Source organism: Bacillus rossius, chromosome 12, assembly GCF_032445375.1.
Source record: "Bacillus rossius redtenbacheri isolate Brsri chromosome 12, Brsri_v3, whole genome shotgun sequence".
Classification (NCBI taxonomy): Eukaryota; Metazoa; Arthropoda; class Insecta; order Phasmatodea; family Bacillidae; genus Bacillus; species Bacillus rossius.
In genome coordinates this window covers 14,599,202-14,622,165 of record NC_086339.1, presented here as the reverse complement: position 1 = coordinate 14,622,165, position 22,964 = coordinate 14,599,202, and the positions used below count along the sequence as shown (strand labels likewise).

The 22,964-nt window shown below is 37.3% G+C and overlaps 1 protein-coding gene across 1 annotated transcript in view; it reads left to right on the top strand.

Moving 5' to 3' along the window:
* The window catches only part of LOC134537586 (uncharacterized), a 49,852-nt gene that overhangs the window by 10,387 nt on the left and 16,501 nt on the right, over positions 1-22,964 (top strand). The window contains exons 7-11 of the mRNA XM_063378174.1: positions 3,742-3,845; positions 9,517-9,770; positions 15,383-15,638; positions 17,467-17,665; positions 18,647-18,792. Coding sequence (XP_063234244.1) covers positions 3,742-3,845; positions 9,517-9,770; positions 15,383-15,638; positions 17,467-17,665; positions 18,647-18,792 — 959 coding nt within the window. The remainder of the gene's footprint in view (positions 1-3,741; positions 3,846-9,516; positions 9,771-15,382; positions 15,639-17,466; positions 17,666-18,646; positions 18,793-22,964) is intronic.

Below are 22,964 nucleotides of genomic sequence, written 5' to 3'. Positions count from 1 at the left end.
ATGAATTTTTCCCGAAATTATTCGGGAAAGTAATATTTCCCGAAAATGTATATTGATAATTTTTCTGATAAAATCACTGCGTAACCTATCTTTAGGTGTCTTCGTAACGGAACATAAGTTTTCTGTGATTACAGTAGAACCTCATTTTTACGTACCTGAGATATACGAATTTGCGTAATTAACGTATTTTTATACTGGCACCGTCATTTTCCCTATAGTTATAATGCATTATTTTCCCGTTTAATGCAAAGCATTTCCCGCAATTAATGTTGCATTAGCGCTCCATTTTATAGCTAACCGTGACACAAGTTTAGACGGAACAATAACAGTAAAGCGAATTGTGTAAACTGTATTTAGTTTACTTTACTACGTGCGTTTGTGGCCACGGCGATTTCTCAGCTTCGTTTGCCATTGTAAACATTTTTTTTGTGTCACTTGCCAAGGTGTACCATACGGCCATGAGTAAAACGTTTGGTGATGTGAACGTTCAAAGTCTTGTAAATATGGCGTCTTCGTGCATGTTCGGTGATGTTCGTTTTAATGAATAAGAAATATTGCGGAAAGACGTTGGCGACACTGATGTATATTACATCGAAATGTATTTGAACGTTCATAAATTTGGTGTTTAGGACAAACGACGGTGAAAACAAAGATAAACAAAGATACTTTTTGAGAGATACTGTGGTGAAATTTTATTTCTAAATATTTACATATCGTAAAGTTTGTCACCGATGCTGTTCCACACACAAAGCCGAGCGCCAGAGATTCAGGTTCCTTTCTCTACAGAACAAGATATTCAATGTATTTTACTCCGGTTTTAAACGCATTGTGATATTATGTGTGTTGGCGAGTATTTTAGTGTGAAGTTGTTTACATAAGGTGTGTGTGTTTACGTACGTGAATTTCATCATGGAAAGTCGCCACACCGAATTAAAAACTCCTATCTGGTCTTTTTACCAAAAAATGCCAGATAATGTGTCTGCACAGTGTAAACAATGCAAAAAGGTTTTAAAAACCAATTTTGGTAGCACATCTGGGTTGCTTCGACATCTGATGCAACATCCAAATTTGAAAAAAGAACTTGAACAGATAGAAGCAACACGGAAAGGCGGAAATATTGGGGAAAAAACTTTAGAACCAACAAAGAAGCAACTTCGCTTAGACGAAGCTTACAAATGGCCTTCAACACATGAAAGGGCCATTTCATTGACGAACTGTATTGGGGAATGGATAGCTGATGCTATGTTGCAATACAGTACAGTGGAAAATCATAAATTTCAAACAGTCCTTAAAATAGCTCAACCACTTTATTCAGTGCCATCTCGTAACACTTTTTCAAGAAGAGTAATACCTGAACTGTACAACAAAACAAAGGCAAAAATGTCTGAACATATTGCCAATGCAATAAGTTTATCCAAAATTGCTTCTTTATCATTCACTTGTGATTTGTGGACATCTGCTAGCAACGAAGCATTCATGTCGCTGACATGTCATTTTATTGAAGATTTCGACATGAAGAAGTACTGTTTAGGGTGTTACAGCTTTCCTGGTGGACACACTGGTGAAGCAATTAGTGAGAAACTAGTAGAGTGCTTCAATGAATGGGACTTAGAAAATGCAGGGGACAAAGTGGACATGTACATTGTGAGTGATAATGGACGAAACCTTAAGTTGGGACTTTCACTATGCAAACTTAAGTTTACGCAGCTGCAGTGCTTTGCATATACACTGCAGCTTGTATTGCAAGATGCTGTTAAAGTAACATGTGAGATCAAAGAGGTACTGAAAAAGTCACGTTCGATTGTTGGACGATACAAACACAGTGCGCGAGCAACTGAACAGTTGCATCGAATTCAAGAAGAACTAGATCTGCCGGTACTAAACTTGATTCAAGACTGTCAGACAAGATGGAATTCAGAGTTTTTAATGCTGAAATTGTTTGACAACAAGATACCTCTTTCTCGTCACTTACCAACACTGAACATGGACAAAATCTGCAGTTGAGTGAATGGAACCTTATTGACTCTTACATTAATATATTGCAACCATTGTATGATGCTACAACCCAACTTTGTGGTGAACGTTCACCATCATCATCAATGGTCATTCCGGTCATTTTTTCTCTAAAAAATTGTCTGAAGGCCTACATCAACACCAATGCAAAACAGGGATGGGAGTTTGCAAATGAGGTACTTCTGGCTCTCCAAGCATGATTTCCATGCTACGATCGAAAAGAGCCATACTATACTGCAATGTTAGTAGACCCGGGGTTTAAGGCTGTTGTAATTCCAACGGAAGAAAAACTTTTGGTACGTAACCACCTGGATAAAAAAGTAATAGAAATCACACAGGCAACGGCACAACCAGGTATTGTTTAATTTATTTGTAGGCCTAGTTATTTTATTTATACAAAAGCCACTATAGCATTGTGTAAGAATGTGGTGTTTCTTTTTCTTTCAGTAACAACTGCAGGTACCAGTGAGTTGGCACAGAGTTCTACTTCTCTCTGGAGTGTTTTTGACGAACTTGCTGAGAGCGAATCAAGTAACCAGATCATGTCATCAGACACTGATTGCTATTTCAGTATGCCTGTTATACAAAGAAGTGATGATTCCCTAAAGTGGTGGAGAGAAAAAGGAAAATATGCATTCCCTAACGTGTGTAAAGTTGCAATGCAGTATTTAGGCATCCCTGCAACAGAAACAGCAAGTGAACGTGTGTTTTCTTCTGCTGGGAACATTGTATCCCCCAAGCGTATGTCCCTTTCCTCAGAACATACAGAGGAACTGGTGTTCATACACGAAAATGGAGGCATTTCATAGTATTGTTTATTTTTCAAAATTTTTATTTTAATACTATGGCTTTTAAAAGTTAAAATGATATGGTTTTGATAGCCCATTTTTGAAATAAATAAATTTGCTTGGATACATATTGCACTTTTAAATAATTCCCGTTCCCGTTCCCGTCCCGTTTCCCGAGGGAAATCATAGCTTCCCGCCTGAATTTTTCCCGAACCAAAATTACCTATCCCGTACAGCCCTAATTATTATAAATGTCACAATTTTTTTTTTTTACTTTCAGTGTAAAAATGATTCTCAATTAATATAAGATCCAATTGTAATAATTTATAATGTTTAAGTGCTACCATTAAATGATATGGATATCTTAAGAAGTGCTGGTGGAAGTAATGATGGTGATTGATATCTCATCGTTATTAAGTACCGACTCCAAAAATAACAATAATTGTAACTTAACTACATTATATTATCGTTATAATCGATGAATAGAAAAAGTCGGTTGATTATTAAGTTGTAGAAGAATACGCAATTATTTTTTTTTTACTTTTTAGTGCATATTAATATGTTATGAAATAGTTTTTTTAAGTCTTTTTTTTTTAATTTTTGTTTATTTCAAATTCCATTACACCATTAGTCTTTGTCAGTCATCAGTTTGATAGCATATATTCCAATGTGGCTAAAGAACTTGTTATATCCTTGTTAGGTAATGCATATTGTACCTGATCATTTTCATTTTCTTCACCTCTAGTTTCATCAGTAGCTTCGCCTGCACTAGAATTAGACAAATCAACACGTGTCGTTTCATCCTCCGCAGGCACATCGTAATCCACTTGCACAAAGTCGAGAAATGTGCTACGGTAGTCCTATCCTGCAGTAGCTAACAAGGCAGCTGTGTCTTGGGCCACTCTTTTTTTATTTTACTGAAAGTGGTGGCTTGTTCCAGGTGTGAACCCAGAGACGGGCAAGCTGGAGCTGGGCTACTGGAGCTTGGGCAGCGACGTCCCCTCGCGCATCCCGCGAAGCAGTTCCATCCGGACCGTGCTGAAGGTGCACACGTGTTCCTGCCCACTTTGCCGTTCGTTGGGTGAATTGTTACCTTCGAGATACAGGCTGTTTGGTTTCCCTCTGTTGCCCAAAACCACTCCTTGGCAGATCCTGTGTCGGTTCCGTGCTGTAGCCCTTCCCCAATATCCCTGGTCCGTGCCTACTGATGACGTTAACCTGAGTGGGTCGCTTAAACCACGTGTCACGAGAAGAAAAGCCTTTTCTTCTTTTCCATATTTTGGGAGGTAAACTATAATTTTTTTGCATGATGTACACGTTCTGGAAATTAAGGGAAGTTGAAATTGATCAGGGATTTACTTTAAAATCTTGTTAAATTTACCAGTGAATGTAATTTGCGTTGGGGAGGGGGCGGTAAATGCCATGCTAGAGTCTACCATCACCCAGACTGAAAGTGTTTTCTTATTTTTTTTTTTATCTTTTATCAGATAATTATTTAGTGCTTAGTTAGTCATCCATCCTATAAAATGGATTATTGCAAGGTTCCGTTTGAACTGGGCAAGCTATGGTGATGGTGGAGGTTGGATTTTCTTTATTTCCTTCAGATAATTAATTATGAAAAGGTGAATTATTTTGAGAGAGGAAAAATTGGTAAATTTTATTACAGAATTGTGAACACCCAGTTTTAACTGAGTTTAATTTATGCAGATCTAAGAAGACTTAATTATTATTAATTGTTTAATTTTTTGTTGTATGAAATTTAATTCTCTAATATTATGTTACATCTATCTTTAAGGTTTTCATTCTTTTTTTAAATGGTAGGGAATCAAAAAACGGTATAAGCGTTGGATATCCAGCCAATCCACGCAAGCTTGAATAAAAAAGCGAACTTTTTTTGTTTGCCAGTTTGGAGATAAAACTTTGCAGGCGCCAGTAAGTACTTGGGGGGTGAGGGAAGGGCAGAGATCTGTTGCTGACATTATTGCCTGACATTCTTCTTATGTATTTCCATGATACAAACTTTTTCTCAGAATTAAACTTGATGACTTTGTAATGTAGAAATCCCAATATGTTAGGAATTTATTCCACTTCTGTTAGTGGCAGTAGTAGGTTTGATGCAAAATAAATATTTTAGGGTTGCTGGTAAACTTTGGTGTTACAGAATACATGTACTAATCTTACTCTCATAATAATTGATTTATTTTTAGTTTGCTTGTATTGACCAATTATTTAAGTGTTTGAATGTTATTCATGAAGTCACTCTTCATATAAGTGCCAAGCCAAACATGTCTTGAGTAAAACCTACATTTGGAAATTCAGGTAAGGTATTGAAGATTTTCTGTTGAAAAAACAAAAGTGTGTTTGATTTTAAGGTCAGAAAGGTTTGGCTATTTTATCAAATATTTTCTTTGATAAAGTATTTTATTTTCTCATTGCAATGAAAATATACTATTTAAATTATTTTGTAATTCCTCTATTCTGTATTTTTTTCTATGTAATATTCTTCCATTTTGGGCATCTTTTGTGATAGCATGGCATTAAAAATTATGAATTTTTAATCATTAGGGCCAAGATTTGGTGTTAATTTTTGATAAAACCATAAAAGCAGAAGAGTGAGTCAATACAAAAAAAACGCAGAAAGGAAAGTTGATATAAATGGAAATAGGGTTAATTTATGAAATTGAAGATACTGTACCCGCGTATGGGTGCAGATTTTATGCCAAGTTTTTGTTTAGTAAAATGTATTGCTATCCATAAGCGAAAATTTACATTTTCGATATAAAAAAAATAACATTGCACTGTTGCGGTTCATTAAATGCTTAAATAACTAGACTGTGTTGGTTTTTAATGAATATGTCACTAGTAAATAAATTATAAATTGTGTAGTTAAAATATCTCAGCAATGAGTGTAAAGCATCGTGAACTGTGCCGTTAACCTACGTCTGCCACCTGTTGTGGGCTACCCACCCGATGCCGGTAAGTGATCAGGCTGTCTGCCATTGGGGCTGGTGCTAGGCAAGAGGGGGGAATCTATAAATAAACCAGACAGTGATAAAGAGGGGAAGGGAGTGTGTGCGGCGGTACACAATTATCACGTCCATCTCGACAGGTTTTTTTTGACGCAATATGTGTGTTTTTGCGCGAGATTTCCTACGCTCTCGACTGCAAAATTTCATTAATGACAAAACTGCTGTAAAGGCGTGCTTGTTTTTATTGAAGAAACTCACAAAAAAAATTTTTACTAGGAAACAGTCTGCACCTTTTCTCTCTTGGAGAAGATGGGAAGGGAAACATGGGTATAAAAATAAATTATTTTCTTGTATTGTTTGTTAGATAGTGTTATGGAGAAGGGGGAGGGGGCAGGAAGGGCCATATAGGATGAAGAGAGGAAAGACGGAGGACATTAGTGCCACGCGCACGTGCGTGCATGCGTGTGCATTAGCTAGGATTAGTTTATTTCAGTAAGAAATTTAATCTTTGTGTTGTTACAGTCTTAGGCTCAATTTTTTTGTAAGAATTTGTTACCATTTGCAAATTTGTTCAATTATATTATAAGTAAACTGTGAAAGAGAGGAAATTTTCCCATTTTGCTTCTGAGAAGTTTTTCCAGCATTTTTTTTTTAGACAGTCCCTTGAAAAATCTCGTAATAGAGTTTCACTGTATTTGCTTTAGATATTCACACTAAAAATTACTTCATCTCAATTCAGCTTGTATCACAATTAAAATTTTACTGTTTGTATACTTGGAATATTAGTGTAGTAGTTTTAAGAAACATTTAAGTGGCATATATGGATCACACTTCCTTTTTCATAACCAAGCTGCAGTTATAAAACCAATAACACTAAAATATTAGCCATTTTAAAAACAAAATTGAGTTAAAAATAAAACTAAAATCTTTTCTCTGATTGATGATTATAGTTATTTATTCCTGATATTTTTACAATTATATCTTGTACATGTATTTTAATTTACATATTCATATTTCTTAATTCATCTAAACTGTAACTATGAAATTGAGCTAATGACTTACTTTTGTGACATTTTCAGGTTTGTTTCCATACAGATAAGCAAAAACATTTTTTGTCTTATCATCATGCCGTAATGCTTTTCAAACTCTTGATTATTGTGCACAAATGCTGCACACATGGAGTATAATTAAATACAATTGTTTTACCATCTGTCCATCTAAAAATGTTTGTTATATATAAATGATCTCAGTTTGCCATTATATGTGTGCACTTTCTGTGTGCCTTTATCGGACAGTAGTGGAATTTCAGCACTTAACCAGAAACTGAATATAGAAAGGTAGGTTTATGAGTTGTGAATGCTGCTGTGTCACCTCTCGCTATTGGGTGCTATTTCTTAAAACAGGTGGTTGGTCCAAAGTGACTGCATCTTTATATATTTCTGGGGCCGGAATGGGCAGAGTGAAAAGGGACTCGCCTTGCTCCTTTATTGCATGTTGAGGTCGGTAGCGACCACCACGTTATCCCATCTCTCTTCTCTGTTCTAAGATTTAAAAGTTCAGAGCTGGGTATGTATTCATAAAGCGTTATTTTTACACTGACAATATTTACCATATTGTCATGGCAAACATGTTCGTGATGACAGTTTGTGTTTGCTGCATCATGGCATCTGTGCAGAATGGCAGTGGTTCAGTGTACTGCGTGGATGCTGGTTTGTCAGCGAGACAATGGTAATGCTGTGGTACAGTAAACTACAGGCTAACAGATTACTTCCAATCGTGGTTGCAAAATTTTGATCGGAGGACATGGAGGCATCAGTCAGTGACGGATCAGGGATGCCTTTCTCTGTTCTGGCTTTTGACGACCATGCCATAGTACGGCAAGTGACTTTTAAACGTCCCACTGGTGGAGTTTTTACGGTATTGGTGGCTCATCTGGTTTTTTAATATATGATTTGCACCAGAATATCGTAAATTGAGCTGTGTTGTAAATGTTTATTTTAATTGTGCATTAAATTGCACTGGAGCATGCGGCTGTGAAAGACAGTAGGGGAAGTGTCTGTTGTGGAAACACGAAGGGGGAAGAGGCTGTTGCTTCCTCAGCAAGTGGTGTCAAACTAACAGCAAGCATTTGAAGCTGTGCCTCGTTCACTCTTGAGGCATAATTTTTCACGGCACAGTGAAGTTGCTTGTCATTTGTATTTGTTGAGTGTGTGGGAAGTTTAACCCTCGACTACATCTGAAATTTGTGGTATCATGTGTGATCTGCTGGTAGGGACCTCAAAAATGGCAGTTAACAGCAGTTAACATTTTGAAATTGGGTCGTTGTACAAGTTCACTTATAAGTTCAGTTTTGCAACAGATTCCTAAGTTAATCAGTTCTGCTACAAAAAATTGGTTTGATTTGATATATCTGGCAGTTCTTCGTATTATTATGAGTGGGGGGAAAAACAGGTTCGTATCAATAGCTCAGTTAATTTTACAGTTTTATTTGCTACTAATTTTTCCATTACTATTTAAATCACCACACTTAATGTCTGTTCACAAATCACTAAATATCTATCCAGTCCACAGTTCACACTCCTCACTAAAGCTAGGCTCAACAGTGGTTCTTCCCTTACCACACTTGTCCCCACACACAGTCTCGTGCCACTCGGTCACACGCGCACAGTCCTGTCACTCCGCGTCTTGCGCTGCTCGCCGAACTCTCACTTCACTCAACTCGCCTTCTAAAACTCAACGGCCGCAGAGGCCGGCGTCGCCGCTATTATACCCGTAGCCGTCTTTCTGGAACTTACTGGTGTGGTTGTGACATGTCATGTCATATCATCCAGGGCCGACTCGACACTCGAAGCATCCAGAACAGCGGCGCTTATTCACGTCACCCCACACGGTGGCCTCAGAAAGCCTGTGGAGGTCCCAGGTTGCTAAGGAATAAATAACAGCTGAGGAAGGAGTGTACAGGGACAGGGGTGTGAGGAGACCTAGACACTCTTAATTCCAGAAGGTATGCGCGCGTGACGTCAGTGGCGGTGCAAACCCACCAGGCCGCCCGGTTACTGAATAGAGGCCAACCTCAATATCAGGTACTTTTTTCTATAAATCTGCTCTTTTTTTTTTTTCATCCATCAAAGCACGTTATTCTTGTATAATCTATATGTTGACAACATATAATATAATGTCTCTGCATTTATCTGAACGCTTTTGAAATCAACCTTAAATTGGTCCATAACTAGTTAACACAGACACTTGCTAGTCAAGCACGTCCAGCAGGTTTTTACCTGAGTTTTGTATGTGCTTTCAACTTGTTGAAAGTGATTATGTTGTGAGTTTATAATTTTTTTTGTAGGTGACAAAACAGTCGGTCGTTAGTAGTACAATGAGCGAATCTGTGAACAAGTGCATTTTTACCCCTGCGAATTAATTGTATTTAATTCACAGCCATCTTGAAATACAATATAAATTTTACTACTGATACGTATTGCCTGTTTATGGCATCGTGGGAAATCAAAACATAAGTGTCCACTCCAGTTTTCTGTAGCCTTGCCATTTTTAAGGTCCTGAGAATGGAAAAGATTCCCTCGTGACGTGGGCGCTAGTTGCCTCGGTAGTGGCGAGATGGTCGAAGCCGGCCTCTCCCCGCCGTGACCCGGACAGTGGCACGCGGGGTAACCGGGCCATCGTTGCCGGAGCAGCGCCCTGGTGGTCGAGGGCGAGACTTGTATGCTCCGGGGGGGTTTGTCCCGCAGGTCCTCGCGAACTTTATGGAGTCGTCCGGGAGGCCCTTCTTTGACCTGCGGGTCCGGAAGGGCTACTGGGACTCGGTAATGATTCGCTCGAATCACGTGGGTGAGTGCATGGTGGTGCTGATTGTGCACTCCGAGGGCAGCGCGGAAGGGGCCGGGGGTTGCGAGTCCCTCAAGCCGCTGCTGAAGGATCTGTTCGAGTCTGGCGACGGCAAGGAATGCGCCGTCAAGTCCATCCACATGAAAACTATCACAGAGTAGGTATCACTCCGGGCCGTCCGCGGCTCTGCGGGGCTTTGCCCTGGCCGCCTGATTTGGAAAATTTTGGCATTTGAAAATTCTCTTCATATGAACTGTGCTAATTATAATTAGTACAGCTTTATATGAATGCCTACTTATTTTTTAAGGGGATTAGCACCTGCCATCTTTGGTTTTCAATTTTTAAGCTATAACTCAATTATTAGTTTATCTAAATTCCTAGCTTTTGTACCTTCTTATAGCCTTTTTTGTTATACGTTAAGGTATGAAACAAACAGGAAAAAAAATTCCATAATCCAAGCAGTTAACTACTTCTGGTATAATTATTGTACCAATCGATGTACTTTGATCAGCAGTTGCCTGCGTAGTGTAGAGACATAAAGTGCAGTCCTGCAAGCTTTGGCTTAAGGCGTGGTCTTTCATGCCATGTTGATTTATATTTTTCCATTACAGTGTTTGTACGCCTCCTTAATATCCTTAAAAAGTCCTTTATTGGACTTTGATTAAATTAAGGCCCTTAAAAGTTCTTACAATACACTAAGAATCTTTAAGAACTCCTTAATATCGACTGATAGTGTGAAAGTAATAGATAAATGCAGATATTTTAATAGTTTTATTTTTGTTTCTGACTTGGCAACAAACAATACTTTGCTCATTCCCAGTACAATTTAAAAATTTCAAGCCTCATGATTAAATTTTATATATAAAAATTTGTGTTTTTAGCTTTTTTTTTGTTTACCACCTTTAAGCTAAAAATGTATGTTTTTGTTTTACTGTAATTTTATGATCAAATAAAAATTTGGGGCTTGTTTAGATATGGGTTCCAGAGATGATTCTGAAAAATTTGTTAGTGGGGGGGGGGGGGGGTGATGGGGTATTTGGAGTTAATCCGTAAGGATTGAACCAAATGACAAAATTATTTTTTGTGCATTAACTATTTAAGATTAATTTATTTTTTAGGGTATTTTGTGATATAAATATTTTTCTACATCTCGATAGTGGTGAAGGCGATTATTTAATGGGTCCTTAAACACTCCTTAATTTTTGATTGCATGAGAGGGTACAAACATGCATATAATTATTTTAAGGGCTATTTCTTAAATTTGAACTCGATACCTCCATTGCACTCGTTGATCTGCCACAAATAATTTCTATAGATATTCAAATAGTGTAATATTTTGGGTATAAAAAATTGTACAAGTGATGATAGTACGAAGAAATTTAGTCTTTTACAGTAGAACCCCGATTATCCGTGTTAATGAAGGGGACGAGTGAGTCGGATAATCGAAAATCGCGGTTAGCCGAGTCATGCTTGCCTCAAAGGTCATTAGACCACAGACAGCCATCTGTGGACATTCGGAGATTACATATATACACATTATTTGTGTGCGTGTGCGTTGTTGACATAGAAGCGGACTGCTTAGTGCTTGGGCAGCAGTGGTTTTTAAGTCTTTCGTGTGCGGAGACGGCACGCGAGTCGTTGTTGCACCGAGGTGTGTGACTAGCCGCCCGCCAGTCCGAGGGCCCAAGACAGCTGATAGCTGCCAAGGTCACGCATTCTTTTCATCGCCCGTAAGCGACGCTGCCACACTTAGCTCATTGCTCTGTTGTCAGTAACACCATCGGGCTGGTTATTGTTTTACAGAACGACTGCCTTCAAAATTCTTTTCGAGATAAGATTTTTCATACCAGTGCATTGAGACTTGATTTGATGGTTTTGAAACGGTGTCTCTGTCTGGTATAATTCACGGTGTTTTTATCCCCCTTTATTTATATGAATTTTAAATGTTAGATTTTTTATTTTTAGCTTGCTGAACGTGGAATTAGTGCAAAAACGGCCTATTATGACTTAGTGTTGCAAATGGGTCGGAAATCTTACAACGACCACCTCTCTATAACGACCCTAATCTCGGGAACCGTGAGGGGTCGTTATATCTATTCTCCGTTCACTCTTAGCTGAGTTTTGAAATAAACAAACACCGTCGTAACACTGCGCCGCGTCAGCAAGTGATAGGCCGAATTTATCTTGCGTGCCAAGCACTAGTTGCAACACACACACAGTACAGTCGTACAGTCGGTGCTCATAAAATAACGGAGAAGTAATATACCAGGAAAATGGTTCTTCTGTCAAGCCTAGTTTTTTTAAAAAAAATTACATCTGCTGTGATAAAATTACGCCACTTAATGGTACACCCTCCGACCTTTTCTGTTGAAACCATTCAAACAAACAAGTGTCCAAGCTGCTAAATGTGGATTCTTTCATCGTCTTGCGTTTATTTAATCCACTTGAAGTGTCAGCCTATGAAGCAAACTGAAGGATTTTTTCGCGATTTTTTATGATGTCGCGCACTGTTGTGTTACCGACATTAAACTCAGTCGCAAGTTTGCAATCGTTTCTCCACTCTGAAATCATTCTATAATTTTTGTTTTGCTGTCGATGGACAGTACCACTCGCTTTCTTTTCTGTTCATTTGATGACATGATGAAATGTTGCGCTCAACACTTCCGCACAACACTACGGTATAATCCGTCGGAATGCAGATCACTGTTACAATACATAAAATTATCACCACCTTCACGCTTCAACAACGTACACTAATGGAATGGACTGTCTCCATTCGCCGGGTAATCTCTGAGGCACGGCGCCGTGCTGCGCGCGGGAGTGTACAGTCCGGTCAAGCGGACGTGGAATCGCGCACCAGTGTATAATCTATTTACGTAATATGGAACACAAAAATATTATTTACATACGTATGTATGTACTAGTATTTTTTTTTAAACTTTCTGTGTATATAAACATAACTGAGTCAAAGTACTTTGACCAACATACATTTTGCAAAGTATTTTAACATTTACATACATTTTGTATCTTTGGTTATATGTAACTAAAAAATTGGACTTGATGGACATAAATCGCGGTTAATCCGTGAATCGGATGATCGAGTCGCGGATAATCGGGGTTCTACTGTATACACAAATGATTTTACAGTAAGTGAGTATCTGTTGAAAATATATCTAGCAGAATAAGTGCACAAGAAGTAGTGAATTAAAATTTTTGAAATAGCCCTTAAATAAATTAATGAACTAAAAAATATTTAAAAAAAAATATGGTATTTAAGACCAAGGCTTAATGTTATAAAACCCAAGATGGCATGGAGTGATGTGCCTTTGAGAGTAAATTTATTAAAAAAACACAATATGCTCTATTATTTCTTAATGTAGATTTGAAATCTGCAAGTTTTAATGTTTGCCAAAATTGTTCAACATTTTGAGTGTTCCATTAAAATAATCATTGTTTCCCTTATCTTCAAATGATTCCCATTTGGTGTTATCTCTTTGCTAGTATGCTGTAAAAGATTGCTTTTACAGTGCCTAACTGCCCTGGCCACTACATGTTCAAATCTCGTAAAAATAATTTTTTTGCCAGTGGTTTTACCACTGTGGCATTTGACCACTCAACAGGTAATAAAATAAAAAAGTGACACTTTAGGATAAGGTTTTTCCTATCACTTTTTAAGCAAATGTACTAGTGTTTGCAGTTCATTACACATTTTTTTAGCAGGAAAAAAGTTCTTGCTTGTTAACGTTTCAGTGCTTTTAAAGGTGATTTGGTTAGTTGTGCCCCCTGTTTGCATGGCTGCAACAGAATAGCATGAGGCAGATTTGTATGTAGACACGTGTTAACTTTGTGTGCCGTCTGGAGCACATATGGTGGGGTTTTACGGCCTCTTAACTGCTGTTGAGAAGGTACTCTGAACTGAACGGCAGGGTACTTACTCTGTTCCTTGTCCGAGTAGCGAGGAAAAGGGCTATTTTTTGTGTCTAAACTCCCTTCGTAATGACCACAAAATAGGTTGTATAGTGGTGTGGAGCCAACTCGACTAAGTTGGACATTCCATCTTGTGTTTTTTTATGAAGTTGTGCAAACTTCAGAAAATATATTTTTTTTAAATGACAAGTTAATAAAGATTATCATAGAAATTTTAAAGTGTCATCAATTTCCTAAAATGATTTAATTCTCAAAATTTCAGAAAATGCATTAATAAAATCAGATATGTAAATTCAGATAATGTTAGCCCCACACCATTTTCTGAACTTGTAAAGTCTCAGATGAGCTGTATCTAGACTTTTCAACGAAAATTTAAATTTTGTACAAAAATATTATATATTTGTGATTATTTGATATTAAAATTTAAATCAATTCTTATAAAAACCCATTCTCTTTGTTTGGAACATTTTATCATGAAATTTGACGGTCACACAAAATCTCAAAACAAACAATATAGTGCAGAAGTAATTTAACTTTTATTATTTGATTTCCAACAGCCTTTTTTTACTAACTTGCATTTATATTCTTTCACGGCTCGCTTCAGTTTAGTCGCATATCTATATATAGAAATGAATATATGTGACGTTGATAAACTACTACACCATTTGTTCTATGAATGTTGTCACATCAAAGTTTTTTTCCATGGCAGCTCATCAACCTATGCCATTTAACCAATCGCCAAGAAAATTTGTAAAAAATAGATATTTGAACACAGAGAATATTTTTGCGTTGTTCATTTTGATATAACTCGCCACTAGATGGCACTGCAGCGCATCAACTTCTACAGGGTTAAACCGATCGTCATGAAAATGGGTATATTGTGATTTTTACTTTTTTTAATCCTCAATTACAACAAATAGTGAAAGGGACTGTGATAAGTATTTGGTGAGGGAATTAAAATTGTAAAAAAAATTTCAAATGATTTATAGATTCTAGATTACATACAGGTATATATAGGTAAATAAATAAACACTGGCGGGACATCTGCGGGGTTTTGCTAGTAAAATGTAAATTAGCTAAAAATTATCAACTTAATTCACGCAAAATTCTCTCCGAAAGGGTAATAGCTAGGGAACGGAAAAATTCACGGGTTCAATGACCTGCAGGATGAACTCCATAGTTCTACGTACACTCGGTCAGATGTCACCCACTCATTGGCTGCTGTCTTGTGAGACGTCCCAGCGTAGTAGCCTGTGATTCAATAAAGCTTTGGTCGGGTGTTTCTCATTGGCCCAGCGTCATCCAGGTGAGTTGTGAGCCAATGGCAGAGGCGGCACTGAGGTATAACCATTTGTATTTTTAGCCTATCGCGAAGTGAATTCGCGAATTTTTCCGGTCTCTAGTAACAGCTTTCTAATTAAAAAAATGGCATGTTCTTGCAAATAATAGATATATTTCATGTTATGATTAGAGACCCATGAATTTCGCGGATTCAATTACCTCCAGGATAGACCCCAATATCCTCTACACACTCGGGCAAATGCCAAATGTTCATTGGCTGCTGACTTGCGAGTCGTCTCGACTGGGTGGCCCGTGATTCGACACTTCAGTGAGCATGGGGTCTCTGGCCCTCAGTCCTCCAGATCAACAGTGGACCAACGACAGAAGCAGCACTAAGGTATAATCATTTGAATTTTAGCACAACACGAAATGAATCCGCGAAATTCACGGGTCTCTGATTATGGTTTAAGTTTGCTTAGCGTTAGGAGTGTCGCCGTGTTGCGGAAAGCGATGGGACTGGACGACTGGTGGTTTGTTGCAACGCGCGCGTGGCCCCCGCAGGGTGGAGCCGAACACGGCTGAGGGCCGCCGGCAGGGCAAGGCCGGCGCCTGGCACCACGTCTACGGGGACGACTACCTGCAGGAGGAGGTGGCGGGACTCCGCGTGCGCCTCTACCGGAACACCTTCTTCTGGGGCGACGGCGGCTGCACGCCGCAGCTGTGCGAGACAATCGTCGACGAGCTGGGGCTGGCGCCCGGGACGGGCGTGCTGCAGATGGGCGTGGCCACCGGCCTCGTCTGCATGTACCTGGCCAAGGTGCCGATCCGTCCGTCCATCTGTCCCTGCCTGAATTCACTCTGTGGGATGGTTCCTAAGGATAGACACTGTTGCTACAGGACTCAGTGGCGTGCCCAGGATTTTTCTCTGATGGGGGGGGGGGGGGGGTAGGCAGGCAGAAGGCTAGGGCTTTCCGGGGGGGTATGGAAGGCGGGGGTCCGGGGGTCCTCCCCCGGGAATTTTGAAAAATACGTGTTCAATATTGCTGATTTAGGCTATCTAAAAAATACTGGCCGTGACTTCATAAAAGTCAGTTTTATGAAGTCTAAATATGTATTTATTTTTTTCATTTTATGAATTTAATATTAAAATATTTTTAGCCCTGGGGGGGTCCGGTCCCGCTCGTCCCCCCACCCTTAGGCACGCTCCTGACAGGACTAGAAAACTGGGAAAAATCGGGGAGTTTAAAACCGTCGAGGAATTCAGGGAAACGCAAGGGAAATTACATAATATTAGTGGAATTTATTCTCGAGCTAACAATAGTGAAAAGGAAAATACCACGTTAACGTTTTAGGCACCTAAAAAAAATTTTGCATTTCGGTTGATTTTCCATCTTTTCGTGAAATGTCAGGCATTTTACTATAAATGTGTAGTTGAACAAGGGAAAAAAATATTTAGGCATGTATGCCTATAAGTTTGATAACAGTTACTCAATAATTTCAGGTGAATTGATAGTAATTGTTTGCGAACACGTATTTTGATCTCAAACAGCGTTAATTTTTCTTTGCAGCCATTTATTTTAATGGTTATTTAACTTCAATAATCAAACACTAAATTTATTTCCAATAATTTTGGAGATTACCGGCTTCTGCGTATTAATAGAGATAAAGTTACGAAGAGTTGTTAAATATAGCGGATTGTTAGATCAAGACCGAAGTGTTTTCAAGGAGAACATTTTGTGATTTCTACAATGTTTGTGTAGACTAGATAATAGGTAGTGCTCATGTGTTAATATTAAACAAAATTTCCAGATTGATTCTCTGTTATTTTTATTTATACTCTAGGAAGGTGAAAGTCTATTTTGAAATAATTCACTTTTTGTGGGGTAGACACATTTAAAGGCTTTCAATCCAGCAATTACAGCAATTACAATCTTGCTATAGTTGCTTTTTTTTTTTTCTTCTAATTTACACTTTTAATTGGTGAATTAGTGGAAGTCTTTATGGTCCGTGTCTCACTGTATTGCCGCAGGGCACTGATCCCTGCAGTATCCGACAAAATATGCAAAGGGAAAGAATTCTTTTTTTTTTTTGATGTGACAACGTCTAATAAATCGATGAACGCCGGCTGCACGCATGAAAAAGTGTCCCGTTACACTGTGTCCCGTTACACTCATTGTACGCTTGCGCCGCATCCATCTCTCTTCCACTCGATTGGAACAACCATCAATTTGACTTTTTCGAGGCACATTAAACTTGAAACACTCCCATTCGTTTCCTACTTTTCCTATCATCGTCCTATCCTTAACAGAATAACACAGATTGGAAGAAGTTAAATAGCAAACATGTATATAAAGTTATAGTAAAAATAATCTCTTTGTTAAAGTAATAAACATATTTGAATTAATGAGTGCAAATAAAAGTAAATATGTGAATTAAATTGTAGATTTCACTTCACTCCTTTTTTTGTATCCATACAAAAGTAGTGATACTAAAAATGATTCAATTTTATTCATGAAAGTATGCAATCATTTCATCAATGTTTTGTTATGACGTCACGTTAAAAACTATCGTCCGTAAACCGACTTTACAGACAACCAATTTTTTTTTTATATACCTTGTGTTTCCCCGCCTGTCGGTGGTTGCAGCGATGCAAGGCCGTGGTGGGGCTGGACCGGGTGCAGAGCATGCTGCCCCTGGCGCGCGGGAACGTCGAGCTAAACGGCCTGGGCAACGTGGAGCTGATGCAGGGCGGCGCCAACACGTCCGTAGCGTCGCTCAGGACCCACTTCAAGGACTGCGACGACGTGTACGCCGTCATCACGGAGACCTCGAGCAACGCCCGCAGTGAGTGCCCTCGCCCCGTGCCGCTTTCGTCAGTGGTGGGTCGATTCCGGTTCCACCGATTCCAGTATAGTCTCCCTCTTTTTATTATTTTATACTTTTTAAACATTACATAAGCTGTGTGTGATGTTAATTTCTGTACAGAAAATGAAACACAACGCAGTTACATTTTTTAAAATTTTAAACAACCTTTTTTTTTTCTGAGTATATTACTCTGTTGAACATTGTCAGATAAAAATTAAGGAATCGGAATCGGATTCGAAGAATTGACCCTTTAATTTAAGAATCGAAAATGGAATTGGAATCAGTATATTTTAGGAATCGGCCCAACACTAGTATTCATTTAAGTTTTGTTTGTGTGTTGTGTGCCTGCCGACCGTTGTGAGACTTCTTAAGGTGGGCACAACATCAACAAATGGTGGGCTTTTGCGAATGGTCGAATTTTCAAATATGAATGATAGTAATAAAAAAAATGGGGACATTATTATACATATGGTTATATTTTTAGGTTGATTTTGTTTTTAAAAAAACAGGAGAATTTGGTGTTAATGTTTTTATTTTTTTTATGAATTCTGTTTATTCGTAACTACAGCATAGTATTGAACAAATATGGCACTTAAAAAATTTTGACTAATATACGTATATTGCATTTTTTATATAATTCAATGAGTTACTAATAACACTTGCAAAATAAAATAAGTAAATATTTTTCCAATCTTTTTAGTATATACATTTTTCTGCTAAATTAATTACATTCATTGAATTTTGCTGTATTAAAAGATTATGTTTTGGTTGACTTAAATAATTTTTGGTTATAAATGCTGATTGATTTCATGATTTTTGATGCATTTCAGTGCTTTATGGTGTATTAATGAAATAGTGCAGTCAGCTTATTTCACCTTGTAAAACCTTCGCTGTTTGTGTCCAAATTGCTTTTTCAAGTTGGGTTTGTCAATTACTTGTTTTTTGTTGATTTCATTTCAGGTAAAGAGGAAATTCTGGGCTTGCGAAAATCAGCATGGATCAAGAAAGTTGCATATTTGATAATATCTTACAAGGACGTAACTAGTTCCCTCAGGCTGATGTGCAGTAAGACTGTTGATACTTCGGAGCCTTTTGTAGTTGTTAAGGTATGTAAATAAACTGGTATTACGTTCTGAACAGTGCAAGTTGATTTTGTTTTCTTGTTGTAGATTGAGTTATGATATGGGAGGAAAATACACTTAAATAAATGAGTGTTTATAGTCTATACTAATGTTATAGCGTAAAGTGTTTTTGTAGTTTTGGATGTAGGGGGTAATCTCTGAAACTACTGTTCCTATTCCGACGATGTTTTACTAATCGGAAGCTACGTTATCCTTAAGTGCTATAGGTAGAGGTGTATGAAATTCGCAATTGCGATAAATGCTAAATAGATGCGAAATTTTTCAACTACCGCGATTATTTGTGATACTTCAACATTTATTAAATACAGCGAAACCCATTATTTACTAGGGTTGTGCGAATGTTTGGTATACCGATACCGAAATCGAAATTTTGCTACTTTCATTTTCGATTTCGGTAAGAATTTCATCTGTCGAAGTTCGTTTTTAACGAAATATTTCGAGCCAAACGAAAGTTCAATAGCTTACCGAAGTTCGTTTGTTCTAGTTGAAAAAGAAATCGTAATTTAATAAAAATGTACAGTAGAATACCGGTACAATAACGTACCTTATTATAAAGTATATTTCACTTAACGAATTTTTTTTAAGTGCCCGCCAAAAATCGTATCTTCGCCATGCAAAACGGTTTCAGTTTAAAGTATCATATTTTCACTATAACGTATAAATTCTACTAGTAGCGTGGCATTACTACACCAAAATTTACTTAAACTGGTAAATAAATTTCCAGCTAAATGATTAATGTAGTAGAACAAAGATACACAAATACCACCGCAACATATTTTATAACCTCTAAATTCTCAAAACAAAGTTAACAAACAGTTGCGCGCACAACCATAGATTATACCGTACGTAGTATGCGACGTGAACAACACAACACCATTCGATACATCGAAAGACGGAGGTTTGAGAGAAGTATTAATTATTTAGACAAAAGTGTTACGCTACGCTAAAAATACTGTTTGATGTCTTTGCCGGGATTGTTTATTGTTATTGTTGAGTTTATTTTCAGGTTACGTTATTTAGACACCGCATTATATTTGTGCTACAATATGAATGATCCTGGAGATAAAAAGAAACGAAAGCAATTCACGCTTAAGGAAAAAGTGGATATACTCAGAGAACTAGACAAGGGGAAAAAAGCAAGTCGCAGTTGCAAATACATATGGCATTGCGGCTCTCCTGTAGCTATTTTTTTTATATATTTTTTTCTCTTTGTAAAGATATGTATGCATGTTTCAGTACTAAGTACAAAAACTTGAGGTACCTGTAAGTACTTAGCACTGGGATTCTACTGTAATGTCTTTATATGATTTGCTTGTTATTACTAATAATGTAATAACATATGCAAATCATATAAAGACATTAATTAGAAAAAAGATTTCCATTAAGATTAATTTACGTGGTGATGAAAAAAACTCACGTTAATGAAAATACGGTAAAATCATAATTTGAACAAACATGGCAGATAAAGTAAACAAAATTCAACCATGATTACAGTAGGCCTAGGTATCAAAACAAAATCATGCAATATTTGAAAAATTACCTGATTCATTTGCTTTCAAACAGTAGTGTAGGTACTATATTCGTAAAACATACATTCCAGAACTGTTAGTACACTATTTAGTATTTACCGTATACACATAAACAAAGAACGTACCTACTTTTATTCGCGCACAGCCAAACAAAAACATTGTCGTCTGCTTTATTTAAAATTTACATACTCTGACTGGCATATAAAATCCTCATAATATACAGCCAATTAGACAAAAAGGTCAACAAGTCACTTGGCAGCAACCATTTGTTATGTTTTGTTTTGACCATGTCCCTTGCCTGGTTTACAGCTTCCTGAGCTAGCCATGTGTGACAGTGGTGCAAGATGACGGCCGTTCCGCAGTAGTCACGTGTTTTTTCATCAGTACCATGCACGTGATAAATATATTATCATAGACTGCGACATTACGACTGTAAAGGAAATAGTCTGTGCGCTGAAAGATCTGGATTGATTCTTGAAATTTACGAGTGACATGGGGCTGTGTTGTGTGGTCTAGGGCGGATGTTGACTATATTAAATAGTAATATTTATATATACATCAAAAGGTACAAAAATGATTTATGTAATAGAATTTATTACTGAAGAGCAAATTTTGGGGCACTTTTTTTCTTTGTTAATTAAAAAATTTTGCTTAACTTTCGTTAAGAATATATTTATCTCATAGAAAAATTCATTTTCGTTTCACTTTCGCGAAACTTGATAAACTTTCTTTCACTTTCATTTCATGTGGATAAAGTCACTTTCGCACATCCCTATTATTTACGTTACAGTTATTTACATTTTCCCGTTATTTGCACTATATTCTTCAGGTCCCGTTTAGTTCCCATTTAGTCCAATACAATACTTTCACGCAAATTACGTCTCAAAAATTGAATCCATCCCGCTATTTACCTCACGTAACAACCATAGTAGGCCTAAAAACATTGTGAAAAACTTAACATTTATAGTCGGCAACGAAAATTTTAAATCGCAAAATATATATATTTGATAACATGAAAAGTTGCTTTTATTTCTAAACATAAAATAATTTAAGCCTAGGCGTGTAAAAATTCCAAGTAATTATAGTAGGAGACAACCTAAAATGTACTAGGGAAAAACGTAAACTCACGAATGTATAAACGTAACGGGAATATTACGACTTTACGAGGCTGCTTATAAGTTCTGATTCTATATTTATGTCACAACTTAGCCGAAATACTGGCACGAGACATTAACTTCACAAGATAGAATGAGCGCAGTCTTGTAACTGTTTTATATGTACTTTATAATTTCGCAAGTATTGTACAGTTGACGCCTGTTTTTTAAACTAACCATTTATTTCTGGGGATCGTAAATAATTAATTATTGGTATCAAGACATCAAGATGAACGTAAACTTGAACATGTCACGGCAACGAGAAAACTGGTGCGTATACCAATAAACTGGTATTAGAACTGGACAAAACTGGTACACGGGAGGTGGAGCTTATATTTTTTTCCGCTAAGCTCGCATCTATTTGTTGGCTGCTGATGGAACTTCAGGAGTCTGGGCGGAGCGTTGAGTGAGTTATACTGCGCATGCGCAGCTCAGAACAGAGAGAGACAGCCGGCGACTATGCCGCGCCATAACAGCTGATTGAGTACAATGACCTTTCTCCGCGCACAGCGCGCTATTGACGGTAAATTTCCAATTTGCGGCCCTTTTTTTTTTTTAATTTTTTTACTGTGGTGCAATGCGTATGTGTAATGTAGCCCGTATTTGTTATGAACGCTGCAGGATACGACTGTATTTTAATTAACTTTAACGTATTTCTTACTTTTCCCTTTATTTACACTTTTTTACTTTGTCCCCATGAAAAGTGCAAATAAGGGGTTTTGCTGTAATTTAAAAACATGCAACTGAAATCACCAAAAAACTGCGAACTCCATTTTAAAATTCACTCTGTCATTACTTAATACCTATGTGCGTTGTACATACGCTTTAATTATTTACAACAAAATCAACAAAAATAAATGTGAGTAAACAATTTTTTTAAATGCTACAAAGTGCTAAAAATCACAAAATGGAAAATGCTATAAAATGCTAAAAATCACATAATAGATCCTATAAATTAAATTTTTAAATGCTCTTTTCATACACCTTTAGCTATAGGTTATAGGATATTTTTCATTCTGATAAAGATATGTTTTCAGTTAGAAATCAAAATAACTGTAATTGAAGTCTGAAAAAACTAACCATCTGGTTGATTTATTGGCATGCGCTGCCTAAAATTTTGAAATTAAAATAATAAAATGTATAGCAAAAAATTGAACATCACTATCTTTGCAGAGATTTCTGTTATACCATATATCTAATAAGTTTAATATTCCAGTCACAGAGACTGTTTTTATGTTAAGTCAAATAAATTTTACATGATTAGGGTTTTAAGTACTCTCTATGAATAGTTTAATCAGTATGGAGTACTTGGGCGAGTACATGTCTATATCAAGGTTACATCGAATAGAAGAGTCTTCTGAAACTACGTAGCGTCTTGCGAGTCACGGAGATTACATTTCCAAGCTCGTGCTAGGGAGACCAGCACCGAACGTGGGCCCCTAGGCAAATTGTT